Source organism: Magnolia sinica, chromosome 2 (genome assembly GCF_029962835.1).
Source record: "Magnolia sinica isolate HGM2019 chromosome 2, MsV1, whole genome shotgun sequence".
Taxonomy (NCBI): domain Eukaryota; kingdom Viridiplantae; phylum Streptophyta; class Magnoliopsida; order Magnoliales; family Magnoliaceae; genus Magnolia; species Magnolia sinica.
Window position 1 is genome coordinate 14749164 of NC_080574.1, and position 16448 is coordinate 14765611.

A 16448-nucleotide genomic window follows, 5' to 3' on the forward strand; every position below is an offset into this window, starting at 1 on the left:
CATCATATGGAGTGATTAAAACAGCAAAACAATCATTAAAAATTGATTTTTTGAATTTAAAAAAAAGGGGCAAAATTCATGCGTAAATAGAAAAAAATATTTAAAAAATATAAAATGGGTCCCCAAATCTGTAAAATGCACATTAACATGTTCTACTATGATTAACACATCATATGGAGTGATTAAAACAGCAAAACAATCATTAAAAATTGATTTTTTGAATTTTAAAAAAAGGGGCAAAATTCATGCGTAAATAGAAAAAAATATTAAAAAAATATTAAATGGCACCCCAAATCTGTAAAATGGATATTAACATGTTCTACTATGATTAACACATCATATGAGATAATTAAAACAGCAAAACATATTAAAAAAAGTATAAATACCTATTTTTGATAAATTTATGAAAAATGGCCCACCAAGCTTTGATTCAACAAAATCCGCCAATATAATGTGTTTTTTCCTCAAATATCCAGCCAAGGTTGGTCGAAATTAGCAGTAGAAGGAGTGAGAAGGAGTTTGGAAGCAAGAAGTTTCGAAAAAACATCAAAAACGGACCTTAAAATGCAAAAAAAAATGGCCGTTTTTCGACCGTTACGGGGCTGACCGTTACGGGTGACCGTTACGCCCGTATCGGCCGTTACGCCCGTATCGGGCCCGTATCGGCCGATACGGGTACAAAAATTGGTATCGGCCGATACGGCCCCGAATCGGGTAACGGTGCGTACCGTTACCGTTACGTATCGGCCGTATCGGCCGATACGTAACCGATTTGGCATTCCTTGTTACAACCATAAAGCATCAACTTAACCAACGACATTTCAAAAAGAAAAAAGAAGTGAGTCCACACCTTGGAGGAGAAACGGACAAAAAATGAAGAGATGATCAATGGATTCAGCCGCTTGCATGCACAAAAACATCTGTTTGGAATGGTCATGCCTCTCTTCCGAGGATTATCTATCATCAATATCATGGTTTTGAATGTGGCTATTAGTGGGTGAATTGGCCAGGTAAAAAAAATGATACGATATAGCATTGTGTATCGGTCATAATTCTTTTAAAGCAAAAGAAAAAAGAACAGAAAAATATTATAAAAATTGGAAAAAATGAGATATCTGAGAATCTATCTTTTTTTTTTTTAAAATTTAAAAAACCATGTATTCAATGGTGCATCAGACGGGTTGACCTACTGTAAGGTGTAGTGTTGATTTTTTTGGGTATAAATTGTTGATATATGTCAGAAATTGATATCATATATTGCTAATATAATTATCTATCAACTATTGTACTATTAACCGTCTGTCAGTGGATTGGAGTTTTTAAAAACAATGACACATTAGGACTATAAGATTAAGAAAAGAGTGTAAGTATATTACATGTATTGATATTTGATATACAAGTAAGAGGTGAAAAATTAATAAAAAGAAAGCAACATCCAATCTGATTTTTGAAAAAAAATAAAAAAATTTTGAAAATTGCTGAGAAAAAGGTGGAAATACATTAAAAATAAATTTACAGCCTCTAAGATGTAAATGTTTGTTAAAAGAATTTAGATCTATGTTTCATACCCCCAAATAAATTTTGAAAGAAAAAAAATTCAACTAAATACCAAAAAAATGGATAAAAATGGCTTGAATATCGGAAAATAATTTAAATATAGTTGTAAATGGTAGATCCATGTTCAAAATAAACATATATTAACCTATATCTATCATTCATAATCATATAATTTCCTAAAATTATTATTGATTTTTGTGTGTGGAGAAAATGCTTAAAGAATCAACCCAAAAATGGAGGAAAATGTAGTGTTTTTTTTTTAAAATCTTTGCATGTGTGAAATCATTAGATCTATACTATTAGAAGACTCTGCAAGCAACATAATAACAATACGTAGAAAATAGAAATTATTATTATTATTTTTTAAAATTTATAGAAAACTTGTGAAAACAAAATATAAAAAAGGAAAAAAAAAAAAATCCCAAATCAAGACCAAATCAGCAGATCTATAGTCTTCTAATACTCCTCAGGCATCATAACAAGAATCAACAAATTTTTTTTTTTTTTTTTTGAAATTTAAAAAAAATTCTTGCTAAATAAAAAAAGAAAAAACCAAATTGAGATCATCAAAGCAGTTGGAGGGTGTATACGAAAAGAAGGCGAAAGCCGAAGACTAGAGGGCCAAGTTGATCGAAATAATCCAGAAGAAGAAATGGATCAAAGATGCCATAGGACACATTTGAAGGTCCATAGGGCTATCGTTTGGGGACCACCCAGAGGATTATATACCTCTATTTCAATGTGTCGAGACCTATGGAAGACCACTAACAGGAACAAGATCTCCCAGAAAACGCCTTTCTGGATCGTGCAGCAACAAAGATTTTCAAAGTCTTACTTTGAGTCCCAATCTGTTTACTGGGTTTAATGCAGGAACAAGGATAAAAGGAAATCGGGGTAGCTCAGTTCCTCAATGAAGATCTTATCTTGGAATGTTAGAGGTGTGGGGTCCAAGCAAAAAAGAAGGCTTCTTAAAGACACTTGTGGGAGAAGCAATTTAGACGTGATTTGCTTACAGGAAACGAAGGTTCAAAATTTTAATGATAAGCTTATGGGTACTCTTTGGAAGGCAAAAGATGCAAAATGGGTAGCGCTGGATGCTATTGGTAGTGTCGGAGGAATTCTGATGCCGTGGAAATCATCTCAACGGTTGCTTGAGAATAGTTAGTTCGGTGTCTTCTTTGTGTCGGTTATCCTGCAAGACAAATCCTCTGAATTCTGTTGTCTCGTCACCTCAGTATATGGCCCCACTCAAGAAGCCAGCAGAAAACACTTCTGGGAGGAACTAAACTCTACGAGGCTTAGATTCAAAGGCCCCTGGTGTATAGGTGAAGATTTTAATATGAGATATGCCAAAGAAAAGTCCCATGGCAGAAAGGTCACAATAGCAATGCGATCCTTCTCGTTCTGGATTGATGATCAGGAATTGGTGGATCTTCCATTGCTTGGATCCAGATTTACATGGACTAACGGGCGAGTGAATCCGACATTCTCTAGATTGGACAGATTCTTGGTGTCCTCTGATTGGATAAAGTCATTTCCTCTTGTATCCCAGTCTGTCCTTCCGAGAACCACGTCTGATCATTGCCCGGTGATCCTAACAGTAGAAGAGCAAAATTGGGGCCTGAAACCATTCAAATTTGAAATTTCTTGGCTGAAGATAAAAGGTTTTCTGCAGCTAATAACTGATTGGTGGGGTGGTTTTCAGGTGGAAGGCTATGCAGGTTTTAGGTTGTGCAGCAAATTCAGACTCCTGAAGGAAAAAAATTTAAGCAGTGGAAAGAGGAGTTGCGCAAAAGGGAGATGGAAATGGATTCGATCTTGACAGAGTTGCAATTGATTGATTTGAGAGCGGAAGAAGGATCAATGTCTACAGAAACATTGACTAGAAGAATTCAACTCATTCAAAACCACTCAGCCAGGGTGGTAGAAGACGAAATCTTATGGAGACAGATCGCGGACTAAGTGGGTTAGGGAGGGCGACAAAAACACAAAATTTCCACAATATAGCTAGTGCGCGTGTAAGAAATAACAAGATTAGCTGCATAGTTGTGAATGAAAGCCGTATTGAAGATAAAGACAAAATAGCGGAAGAGGCTATTACGTTTTTTAGCACTTTGCTTCAGGGAGAAGGTTAGGATAGGCCAAAGTTGGATCATCTCCATGTGGACAGATTGTTTGAAGATGATGCTAAAGCTCTCGAGTCTCCATTTACGCTGGAAGAAGTGAAGGTTGCTGTGGAATCTTTGGGAGGAGACAAGGCTCCTGGGCTAGATGGTTTTCCAATTTTTTTGTTTCAAACTTTTTGGGAAGTTCTTCAAGGCGACGTTATGGATTTCTTCAATGAATTTTATGACAGAGGGAGACTTTCAAAAGGTCTTGGGGCCTCTTTTATAGCGTTAATCCCAAAGATCCCGGGCACGGCTAGCTTCAAAGATTTCAGACCGATTAGCTTACTAGGAGGGCCATACAAAATTCTGGATTAAGTAATGGCGTCTTGGTTGAAGAAGGTGATAGGGAAGATAATTTCCAGAAATCAAAGTGCGTTTATCCTGGGAAGACAAATAGTTGATAGTGCTCTCATAGCGTATGAATGTTTGGACTCCAGTCATAAATCCAGATCAAAGGGTATCCTATACAAGCTTGATCTTGAGAAGGCATATGATCATGTGGATTGGGGCTTCCTTTAGTATATGTTAAAGCAGATGGGCTTTGGTGAGAAATGGAGAGGGTGGATGGGGGAGTGTGTCGGTTTGGCCTATTTCTCTATATTTATCAACAGATCCCCAAAAGGTTTCTTCAAAAGCTCCAGGGGGTTGCATTAAGGCGATCCATTGTCTCCATTTCTTTTTCTTATAGTCGGGGAGGCCTTATCCAGAATGCTTAATAAAAGTCAAGAAGCAGGCATCTTAAGCGGAATTAGAGTAGAAGAAATGGCCACTCCGATTCCCATATTCAGTTCGCGGAGGATACATTGTTATTTAGTGATGCGGACCAAGAGAAGGTGAGCAACTTGCATACAACGATTTGGTGTTTTGAGGCTGTCTCGGGGCTGAGAGTTAATATGGCAAAGTCCAAGATGTTTGGGGTCAACATGGAGGAAGAAGAGATAAGAAAATATGCGAAATTCTGACAGTTCAATGGCCCGCTTTCCGACTATCTTTGTTGGTCTCCCTCTGTGTATAGGAAGGCCTCCTAAGTCCCTATAGGACAAGGTCATAGACAGGTTTGAGAAGTATCTAGCTAGATGGAAATGTAAATATTTATCATTGGGCGGTCATCTCACCCTCATAAAGGCCGCTTTATCGAATCTCCCGTTGTACTTCATGTCTTTATTCAGATGTTGGCTAATCTAGAATAGTTAAGACGGGATTTTCTATGGCATGGGAAGGAGGAGAAGATGAAATTTTATCTAGTCGAATGGAAAGAGGTGTGCAAGCATTTTCAAGAAGGTGGAGCTGGGGTAAAAGATTTCAAGAAAATGAATTGGGCCCTCTTAGGGAAGTGGATCTAGAGACTAGGGACTGAAAGTGGGAGTCTTTGGAATAAGTTAATCAAAAGTAAATATGATAGTTCAAAGGGAGGTTGGTGGACTAAGGAATCAACATCTTAAAGGGTTTCGGCCCTTTGGAGGGGTGTGTTATCCGTGAAAGAGGAGGTTCTCAAAGGTATCGGATTCGATATAGCGAAGGGAGATAACATTCAGTTTTGGGAAGATATTTGGGTGGGAGATGTGGTCTTGAAAGAAGATTTTCCAAATATATTCCTTCTAGCCCCTAATCACGCTATTTCATTAGCTAGCTGCTATAATGTTTTCGGCGGGAAAATAGAGTGGAACATGGTGCGCAAAAGAAATTTACATGATTGGGAGATTGATGAGTATGTGGCCCTCCTTGACTGCATTTACAGAATCAAGCCAGATCAGCTCAGTGCAGACAGATTAATCTGGAGGTTTGACAAGTCCAGTATTTTTTTCGGTAAAGTCGCTATACAAACTTTTGGACAACGACCCTTGCCTTAAAGAAGAATCCTTGACAAATCAGATTTGGAAATATTTGGTCCCTCCTAAGATTGCATCTTTTGGATGGCTGGTTGGATAGAAGAAGATACTCACGGTCGACAATTTGAGAAAAAGGGGGATGATTATAGTTAATGTGTGTCTATGTTGCATGGTAGATGAAGAATCGGTTGATCATCTTCTTGTTCACTGCTCTTTTATCAACCAAATCTGGTCAGAATTTTTAAACCAGTTTAAAATGAAAAGAAATGAAGGAGAAACAACCAATGTTTTCCATATCATTATCGCGTAATGTATCTAACCCTTGGGATATGGATACATATTAGTTATTGCATGGGATATATCAGTTGTATCGTGTAATTTATTACCGTTGTCGGGAAATATGGAGAAACATTGGGAAATTGGTTGAATTTTTCAACAAAACTTCATGGATTGTTAAAAAAGACACCAATTCACACTTAAAAATAAAAAAATCACAAAAACAAGTGCACACAATAGGTTTCCTTTGTATAGGGTCCTCATCTATGCGTTGTTTGATTAAACTGATGCAATTTTATTCAAAGTCAATTCATAAAATTTATAAATGCAAGAAGACATGTATGGAAACTTAGTGATGCAAGACATGAAATTCAAGTATGTTGCGCAAGATTTTCAGCTTTAGATCACACTAGTTCAGAAACAATTACACAAAATTCCACATCCCACACAAAAGCTCAAACACTCAATCAAGGGGAATCTTATGCGGATTCAGGCCTACACATGCTGGGCCGGATCAATTAAAATTATACACCAAACAAGAATCAAAGGAGGGTAAATTCATCCACACATGCACAAATAATTCCCCAATCCAAGGGATTCAGAAATTTCAATTCAGGGAACCCTAAGGTTGAAGGAAGGGCATAAAATTGGGGATTTGAATAATTTAGGGTTAGGTTTAGGGATTTTGGGTGAAAAAGGAGTGAAAGAGAGGAGAGAGACGAACTTGAGAAGTACCGCACGTGTGGACAACAGCAATGGCCCAGACGCACGTGCGTGTGATTTCGGCTGCATGTGTGGGGCCCACTATTTAAAAAAAGCCATCTTGACCTTGGTCGGCCAGGGGTGGACTCCAAATTCTCAAATGTCAGCTTGATCTGATGCACAACTTGTGCGTGGTGCTCCGCCGAAGTTTCAGCCCTTCTGCAGGGCCAGATTCTGAAAATTTGCTATAGAGAGAAAAACGGCTGCAATAGAGGATGAATTTGAAGCGTAGATGATTGCAGGAGAAGAGAAATATGGATAGAAGAAGGTGGGGGCGAATCGGGATGTATGGATTCGCACCACGATAGTCAGCCCTTCGAGGAAGGAAGAGTTTCACACCCAATTGAATCTCTACAACTCAAAAATTTAGAGGAGCAGAGAAACACATAAATTTTATTAATCTTCAATGAATAAAAAGACTACAAGGGGTGCTTATTTATAATAAAACCCTATACTCCAAAACTCGCGTTATGTGCGCAACTTATTACTTGAAGACAAAGTAATAAAAAATAATAACTAATCAAAACAATTTAAACCGTCCATGATATTCCTAATAACAATAATAAGCAAAACCCAAAGTACTTGACTAATTAGAATAGTGGGCCACGATCATGAGAACCCATAGTGGGCTTTACATAACTATCGGGTCTACTCCAATGAACTAAAACGCAGCCCTCTAACTAAGAGGCCTTCCCTGGATGTCGTCATTGATCCAGATTGATGGTGGGGCCCTTCTCCTCCTTGCGTACTTGCGTAGGGGGGGCGTGCATGTGCGCGTGATGTCCCCATCACTTAAGCATTCCATTCAAAAGAAAAAGAAGTAGAAAATTAGAAATATACTCGTGGATTTCGGAAAAAAATATTTTTTCTCGAAAAATTCCTAAATTGTCAATAATATGTAGATTAGGTTATATACATGTTTGGACACTAAGATTGTGGTGCGGGGGTATCTTGGTGTGATTCCAAGGATGCACCGTCTCTCCATGCTGGGGTGGGTGGCCCACGAGGTGGGGTCTGTGAGTTACAGAATGGCTATGAGGTGGGGATCATTGTGGGATCGTGTGATTCGAGGACCCATGCGAAGCGGGGGTTTCCCACAAGGAGGTCTCGTCTAGGTTTGCCTGGGAGGGCCTGCATATAGTAATAACCTGGTCATTCCCCATCAGCTTTGGAGCTTTTGGTGCACTGGTTAGTTGTCTTCTATCAAAATGATATCAGAGCGAGAGCCCATTGTTCGAGTCTCCTCACCAGTGTGGGTGGAAGATGCGGGGGCATCTTGGTGTGATTCCAAGGATGCTCCGTATCTCCATGCTGGGGTGGGGTGACCCACAAGGTGAGGTCTGTGAGATGCAGAATGGCCACGAGGTGGGGCTTACTGTGGGACATTGTGATTCGGAGACCCGTGTGAAGCGGGGGTTGCCCATGGGGAGGTCTCTCCTGGGTTTGCCTAGAAGGGGCTGCATATAGATATAAACCAGTCCTCCATCAACTCTGAAGCTTTTGGTGCGCTGGTCGGTTGTCTGCTATTAGATTGCAATTGATTTGAGAAAAATTAGGAAAATTTCAAAAATTTCCTAATTTTCCGTAATATGGCCCATCTCCCAAAATCTCAAAATTTCCCTAATTACGTCAAGTGCCAATAGTTGTGTTTAGCTATTCCATTTTGTCAAGGAGAGTGACTGCAAGAAGTCTGATGTAAAATTTCATGTTTTTGTAAGTATACCTAGAAATCATTGTGCACATATTCATGTTCATTATTTGAATGCAAAATATAGATATTTGCTTGGAGTTGATTTCTAATCTCAACATGAAATAATCGAAACATAGAGAAAATCTTATACCTTTCTTTCAACAAAAATAACCTAGTGGTTTGAGAAAAGTCATTAACAAAATTAACATAATACTTAATCTGTGCCTTATGCATCATGAAAAAGAATTTGATGGATGTCAATCCACATGGGGTGGAAAAGACATTCAACTATCTTTACCATACTAACATACTTCGCAATTAAAAGCAGAAATGAACACAACTCTAGAACTAGCCGCTTCAATTTATTTAAGGGAGGATGTCCCAATCGATAGTGCCACTGGAATCATGTTACATTAGACTGAAGCGCTGTACTTGGTGCACAATCTAGGTAGAATAAACCTCCTGCCTCATATCCTGAACCAATCGTCCTCCTCGTTGTTAGGTCCTAAAACATGTAGTGAGAGGGAAAGACAGTAACTGAGCAGTTGAGACTTTTGGTGAGACGACTGGTTGATATAAGATTAAATGGAAAATGAGGTACATATAAGATTGGCTAAAGTTTCAAAGAAGGAGATGGACAAATAGTACCAAATCCATTAATCTGAGAGGAGATACCATTTGTTATCCTGACAAAAGAGTTTGAGTTAGCAAGTTTTGATAAAACACATGAATTACCTGTCATGTGGTCTGATGCACTTGAGTCAACGACCCAGGGATTGTACTGAGAATGAAGACAAACATTGCGTGACTAGGTTAATGTGGCAGTGGAGGAAGCTGGCTGACTAATGCTATGCTACTGAGATGATAAGAGATGAGAGTACTCCTTGGGAGACATGGAGAGGTTGACAATCTCAATCAAAGGTGGAAGTGGCTGAGAAGAACAAGCTGCATGAGTGTTAGATGAATCATCCTTAGTGACATATGCTTGATTAGCCCACGTGGGCTTTCCATGAATATCCCAACATATATACACGTAGTTGTTAGGGCACCCACAATGTTTACTTTTTTGGGTCCACTATCTCTGCCACAGCCTCTCCTTAATCTCTATCACCAGAATTGTTCACCCCATGCATCACAGCCTCCTCTTGAATCTTGTATGGTCACCGCTACCTCCACAACCACCAATACTACCACCATCGCCGTGACCCTATTTTATAATGAGAGCAAATCTTCATTGAGGGTAGGAATTGATGGAACTCCCAATTGACATATGTGGAATGTGAGAAAGTGCCTTTGTAACCATCAGAATATAGTCGCCTCTAAGAATTTAAGCATAGATTAGGTTAAATTCAGAATGTAACACAGAAAAAACTTTTGCAACCCAAAACTCCTCGTGCTACTTTAACAACATTTTAGTAAGAGTCGAGGAGTGATATCAAGGTATTAAAAAATGGTTACAGAACAGCCATAACAGTTGTTACATAATGGTAATGGCAGTAGCCGTCACGTGTTATGGGGCTGTAACGGTCAGCCCCCAGAAAACGTTACCGTAACGTCCGTTATATGTAACGGTAAAAAAAAATGGTCAGATTTTTTTTAAGGGGGCCATTTTGCAGATTTTCTTCACATCTCTCTATTTTTTCCCCCTTCCTAAGCTTATTCCATAGTGATTTCGGCTGCTTCCAGCATATTTGTGAAGATTAAAACTTGAGATCAACTTAGTTTTGACAAATTGAAGCTTGAGTGAGTGGTGGGCCATTTTGGGGATTTTCAAGATAGAGGTTAGTGCATGTTTTTTCTTGTGATTTTTTGCTAAAATTGATGAAACACCTAATCAACATGGTGTTGCTGAAATTTATGCAGTTTTCAAAATTTTTTAAAAAAAATATTTTTGCACCATTTTTTTTTTTTAGTGATTTATGAAAAATATAGAAAAAAAGAGGGAAAAAGTTTGTTTTTTTTTTTTTTTTTCCTGATTTGAAAGGGTTATGGTTGGAAATACATAGAATGGGAGAATGCAAGATTAGATCTTATGTTCGTATGCTTCTCTCTCTCTCTCTCTCTCTCTCTCTCTCTCTCTCTTTTGTTTTTTTTGTTTTTTTTTTTTTTGGGTATTTTCGCACCATTTTTTTTGTGATTTATGAAAAATACAAAAATAAAAAATTATAAAAAGTTGATATTTTTTCCTAATTTGAAGGGGTTATTGTTGAAAATGCATGGAATGGTAGAATGCAAGATTAGATCTGGTACGGGTTACAAATATTCGGATCCGGATCCAATTCCAAGCTCTACATCGTCTCAGTCTCACTCACGGTATCGGTATGAGCAGTACCAAGGCCAGGGCAGGGGTATAGGTACGGTTATTGTGAATACAAGTTGTCATTTGTCACCTATTCTTACCCATATTTCACACAACAAATGTCTAGTGGTAGTGAGGATCGGAGTCTGTCATCCTCAGGATTTGTTGATTTGGTCTTCCCCACAGGATCTTGTGGTTACTATGGATATGCAACTCCTTCACAGCCACAACCGCATGGCCTACGTCAGGATGATGACAACGTAGAGGTTGATCAACCACATGGAGCAAGGTTTTCTTTCTGATGGTGATTAGAGTATGTTGGTGGTATGTATGTGTGATTCACACAAATGGTGTACTGTAAACTATCACATTATAATAATAATATTTGATTTTTTTTTTTTTTTTTTTTTTCTATTCTATTTGTGACACATTGTCCATGACTCCTTTCTCCAATCCATTAACTTAATATATTACTTATACAATATCTTTATTATTACATCCATGAATCCATCATTGCCTAATTAATACTAATATTATCTTATCTATATAGAATCATTAATAAATATATTTAGAAAATGAAATATATGATTTTTACAGCCAATTGAGGACTTTTAGGTTCATAAAATCAATAGAGGCCCGAGACAATATTCTTACCAAAGAGTGGACCGTTATGTTATCATGAACATGTTGAAAATCAGAAAAGAATACATATTTGCAATTCTTTAATTAAATGGGACTTTTTCGATATTTTTTCAAAAAAATTTGACAAAAAAAAGAAAGAAAAAAAGAACCATTACGGGGGGTGTAACGGCCATTATGCCCCCGTTACGCCCGTAATGATTGTTACCCGTAACGGTAACGGCAATGCCCGTTACGGGCATCATTACCATTATGGAATACCTTGGGTAATATATATTCAACTCTTCGCACATACCCTAGGAGTCGAATAATACTTGTCAATGCTTTTCTCACCTTGTTTGAGTTAAAAAATCTTCTCATACTGTTCCATGTCTGATTTAGAATTTTCTCTCGAGTACATTTCTTTTAGAGTATGCCAAATTTCTTTTGGGGTCTTTAAAAACATAAACTTGACACTTATGTTTGGTCTATGCTTTTACGCAAAAGAGTATGAATCTCGGCATCATTTGCCAATCAACCATCATAGTTGGAATTACCTTTAGGTTTGGAAGATGTAATATACTTTAACTTATGTTGGCTCTGTTAGTAGGATAGACAACAAACCTACCATATATTGTTGTACCATATATTGCTGTAATTAAGGGCTGTAATTAGGGGATAAAGATGCTGTTGTTATGCTGTAATTAAGGGATATATTGTAAGTAGGGAAAATGATTTCTATATAAGAAAAGGACCACTCGATTGAGGGTCATTGAGCAAATTTGACATGGTATCAGAGCCTAGCCTGAAAAACTTCCATGGCTATAGCCCATTGTAAGTAATTTGTACTATTTAATTTTTCATTTGGAATCCATGAGCCTCAGATGGAGGTAGAATGGAATTTTTGGACTCACTTTTACCATCCATCGAGCGGAAAATAACCAGTCTCAACGAAACGAGTAGTCGAGTACTCAATCATTAATGTACAGCAAAGTAGATGCCAATAAAGGCAAAATCAAATATAAATAATAACTGACTGGTAATAACCATGATTCTGATGCCATCAGGCAGAGATCTGATTGTACATCACAATTCGACACCATATCAGCAGCGATTTGACAGAAGAAACATGCAGCACATCGAATCCAGGCCCTCTTAAATCACAACAAAAAATATAGTATGAATGAAGGCAGATCTGCCCGTCACATCAAGACGTCCACTAGCATCAAGATATGTCCATTCCATTACACGACCAGGAAATATGCTGCCCTTCTTTGCGTGAAAACCGCAAGGATGATATTTCTCAATTTCATTGCCAAAACAAGCATCAGATCCCATACAGAAATCTGTGCACATAAAGAAAGGTCTATAAAAGAATAAAAACAGCAAAACAAGATGTGATTGAGATGTTGGAAGAAAACAAAGAAGAATGGGATGCACAGGAAGAAGAGATGAGGAGGAAACTGGATTAGAAAATCTCTAATACCATGTGGATTTATATAGAGAACGGAGAAAGAAGAAGGTAGAAGAGGAGCAAAAAGTAGGTAGGGTTGCTTAAGCGATAAAAAAATGCTGAAAATGGCCATCACTAGTTTCAATATGATATGTACACAAGTTGCACAAAAAATGACAAAAGTAAAGGGACTATAAACAAAAGATAGAAAGGACTGTGCCAAATGATCATACAGCTATCCAGGTGGGCCACACATACACCCCTATCAATCTGGACTGTGGATCATAAGATCAAACATGATCATTGTCAACACCACTCATCTGGTGGCCTCCAGTGGTCCACATTCCACATACATGAGTTGCCACTTGAGGAGTGATGAGTGGACTATCCTAAGTTTTGCGTATGTTCATCTCCATGGTGGGGGCCCCCTTGTTCACCACTTAGATGTTACACACATTGCCAGATTGGAGCCTGTGCTGGATATGAAGCCATCAAACCTTTTACACCATATACATTTGATGGGTTCTGAAATTAATAAATGTTGGATGCCTTAATTAGAGATTGCAGCTTAAAAAAACTGTATGGACAGCCCCCTAATATGTCTGCTGAAATTGTGTTTTTCCTTGCTCATTTTGTTGTCTTGTGTGTGATATTTGCTGAGTAAATTCACATCTTATCATTCCCTAAAATAAGATAGCTGTGTTTCTCTTATACGTAACTATAGCTATTTTGATATAATGCTTTTGTTGATCATCAGCTCAATATGTCTCTACTGTCAGCTCTTTCTATATGGATCCTGTTATTGCAAAAATTCTAATGAAAATAGTTAGTGGCTGTCCAATGCTTGAAGTGGAGGATGTTGAAAACGTGGGATTTCTTTGTGGGTTTGAAGTATAGCATTACATCTTCTGTAACACAACTAAACAATGCAGCATTTTGGATTAAAAAAATTGTATATTTTTCTTGTTTATTTATTTATTTGTTTTTTTCCATCCTTTTCTGATCCACAGATAATTCATGAATTCTTATTAGTAAATGGAGAAAGGAGTAAACAGGAATAGCATTTTTTAATTCTTTTATCATTTTCTCCAAATCTTCTTTTATTATTATTATTATTATTTTTTTAAAGATTTCCCCAAACCCAAATGATTTCCTTTCCAAGTTTTTCCTGGTTCGAAGAGTGGAGGCACAGTTGAGAGCCTAATGATTAAGAATGGGCTTTGTTTTACATGATCACATCCCACACTTTCAACTTCTTTTCATCAAAGGGATCTCCCAATCTGGGAGATATTTTTGGTATCCAACACTGAAATGGGGCCTGCCAGATCAGCATGGATCACCAAACATTGGACCTCATGTCGTTTACCTCTTGAAAGTCATTGTAGACATTGCAATATTGCAGTTTCCTTCATAACATCGTACACGAAAGTTTCTGCAGCTTTGCAGAATGGTTGCTCATAATGCCATTCCTTCTCCAAATTTCCAGGATATCAGGGCATTATTTCCCGCCGATTCCAACCCATTCTATGCTGGTTTTGGCAACAGAGATACCGATGAGATCAGCTACCTTAAGGTTGGAATCCCGAAAGGAAAAATCTTTATTATCAATCCCAAGGTATTAATCAACTCCCTAATCCTAAATCTTACTAGATGGATTCCGAGAACCAAGATTCACTGGATTTATTTTTGCAACTGGATACAGGGAGAGGTAGCTGTGAACCGCTGGGTCGATACAAAATCTTATACTTCACTTCATTCTCTTGTGAACGGCATCTTTCCAGCCAAGTCTTCAGCCGAGCAGGTTTCCCTCTGATTTTTTCTGGAACTCTTTCATCTAAAGAGACTGAAAGTTCTGATTGCGGGGCAAGAACACTACTCGGATGCTAGACAATGACATCAACTAGCACCATGGTTGTAACCATATTCTTGGGTATCTATTTTGAACTGACTATCACATGAATTTGGTTTCAGGAGGACTTCAATTCATGGAATTTCTGGAAAGTGCCCCTTCCCGAGATCAGCATTTGAAGCCTCGCAAACTGGAGATGCTCGCCTAATCACATTTGGAGCAGGAGTCAGAAGGATTCTAGCATGCCAAGCTGTGGAATCTGCTAGGTGGGGTTCTCTCACTTTAATGGTCTCTACTTTATAAAAAAGCAGCACCTTAAACGCATGGTTTTCTTTGAAACAGCAGAATGATTGTCTTCTTTACTAAATCGTCATTATATGGATGCAGCTACACTATAGGAGCTTTACTAAAACCGTTTTTGTATATTCAACAACCTATAATGCGCCTGTATGTGATTATCCAAGCTGTGCAATTGGGTGGGGTCACTATGCAGATGACTGTGCAACTTTTGTTAACCATCCATTTCTTTTGTACTGCGGGGCACACCTGATGAGCAGAACATCTGATTTCCAGATCATGTTTATGGTGAGCACTACCTATTTCATGACTAGATAGTCCCCATCCATGCTGGGTTGGCGCGTGCTAGTGCATTTTCATGGTTGTGTTTATACAAACGGGTCAACAAACCCCACTATGTACTATAAATAGTTCAATCTAAAGTGAAGAAATGTCTTTGGCGCATCTCACTTCAAGATCTTTAATTTTTTATTTTCATGGGCGTGTTTATACACATGGGTTAGCAAACTCCACATCATAGATAGGCGCATGTATATATTGTGTACTATAAATAGTTAAATACACTGAAAAATGTCTTGGCACATCTCACTTTAAAGTCTTTTACTTGTTTTTCAGTGTTTGAATCAATCTCGGGCCTTCTCTTCTGATTGTTATGTCCCCCTCCCACCAAACTCATTGCCTGTTTCTTTCACACAGACACAAGTGTATGCATGCATGAGTGCACGTCTGTGCGTGCACACTCTTACACTTTAGCTGTTAGTCCCAGCATTTTAAAAGTTCGTCTTGTACATTTTTTTCATCGGTGCGTAATTAATTCAAAATTACTGGACACTAGTCAAGGAGGAATTCTCGGCAGCCAATATGAGCAATCAGGAACCTCGGTGGTCTGCTATGCTGGGTAGATGCAACTGAACATTGTATGTACAGATTCATGTGGTGGAGTTGGAGCTTTGGTATCCTTCAGATCAGCAAGTTCATAAAGCCGGGTAGCAGATGCCATGAGTTCTCACAAGCATTGTAATAATTTCTATGTATGCATTGCTGTGTATCCTAGAAGAAGTGGGCATGCTAAAAAAACATACATGTATCATTGTTCATGGACCTACAGTTCCATTCATTCATCGTCATGCCTTCAATTGAAACAGATCAATGTGTTACACTGTGCCAGGTAACTCTTGTCTGCAGGTGTGTGGAGTTAACATTTCAAAAGCAAGCAACAAATAATAAGCTGATTATTCTCTATTTAATGAATTGATGACAATTTTGAGTTTCCTTAAAACTAAGTTCATCGACATGTTATAAATACAAATGCAATTCTATGGAAGTTGTATTATCACACGTTAAATCCCTTGGATATCTCAAGCTCCAAAATCCCTTCTGCAGTCTTCCGAGGGTGAGTGTATTGCCTTGGATGTGATTTTCTGTGTGGGTTGTGGGGAATGTGTTCTTTCTTATGTTTCCATCTTAAGGCTGTTAAAAGCATAGGAAAGGAAATACTGTTTCTTGGGAAACTTTATTTATAGGAAACTGTGCGAAATGAATTTTTCTTCCTCGTTTTTCAACAAGATTTTTCTAAAAATTTAGGATATATTTTGAAATTGGTCTTAGGCAAACCAAATTTTTATGGGGAATTTTTTTTAGGTAGTCACT

General features: G+C 38.0%; 1 protein-coding gene across 7 annotated transcripts in view; it reads left to right on the plus strand.

Annotated features, from left to right (window-relative positions):
* The window catches only part of LOC131236165 (phosphatidate phosphatase PAH2-like), a 42671-nt gene extending 26633 nt beyond the window's left edge, over positions 1 to 16038 (plus strand). For 2 of the 7 annotated variants that reach the window (XM_058233301.1, XM_058233307.1), the window contains exons 9-12: positions 14139 to 14267; positions 14355 to 14453; positions 14624 to 14767; positions 15634 to 16038. In XM_058233301.1, the coding sequence (XP_058089284.1) occupies positions 14139 to 14267; positions 14355 to 14453; positions 14624 to 14680 (285 nt within the window). In that variant the 3' untranslated portion in view covers positions 14681 to 14767; positions 15634 to 16038. The other 5 variants (XM_058233313.1, XM_058233327.1, XM_058233332.1 and 2 more) reach the window with 5 other exon arrangements.
* Positions 16039 to 16448: the final 410 nt, after the last annotated feature.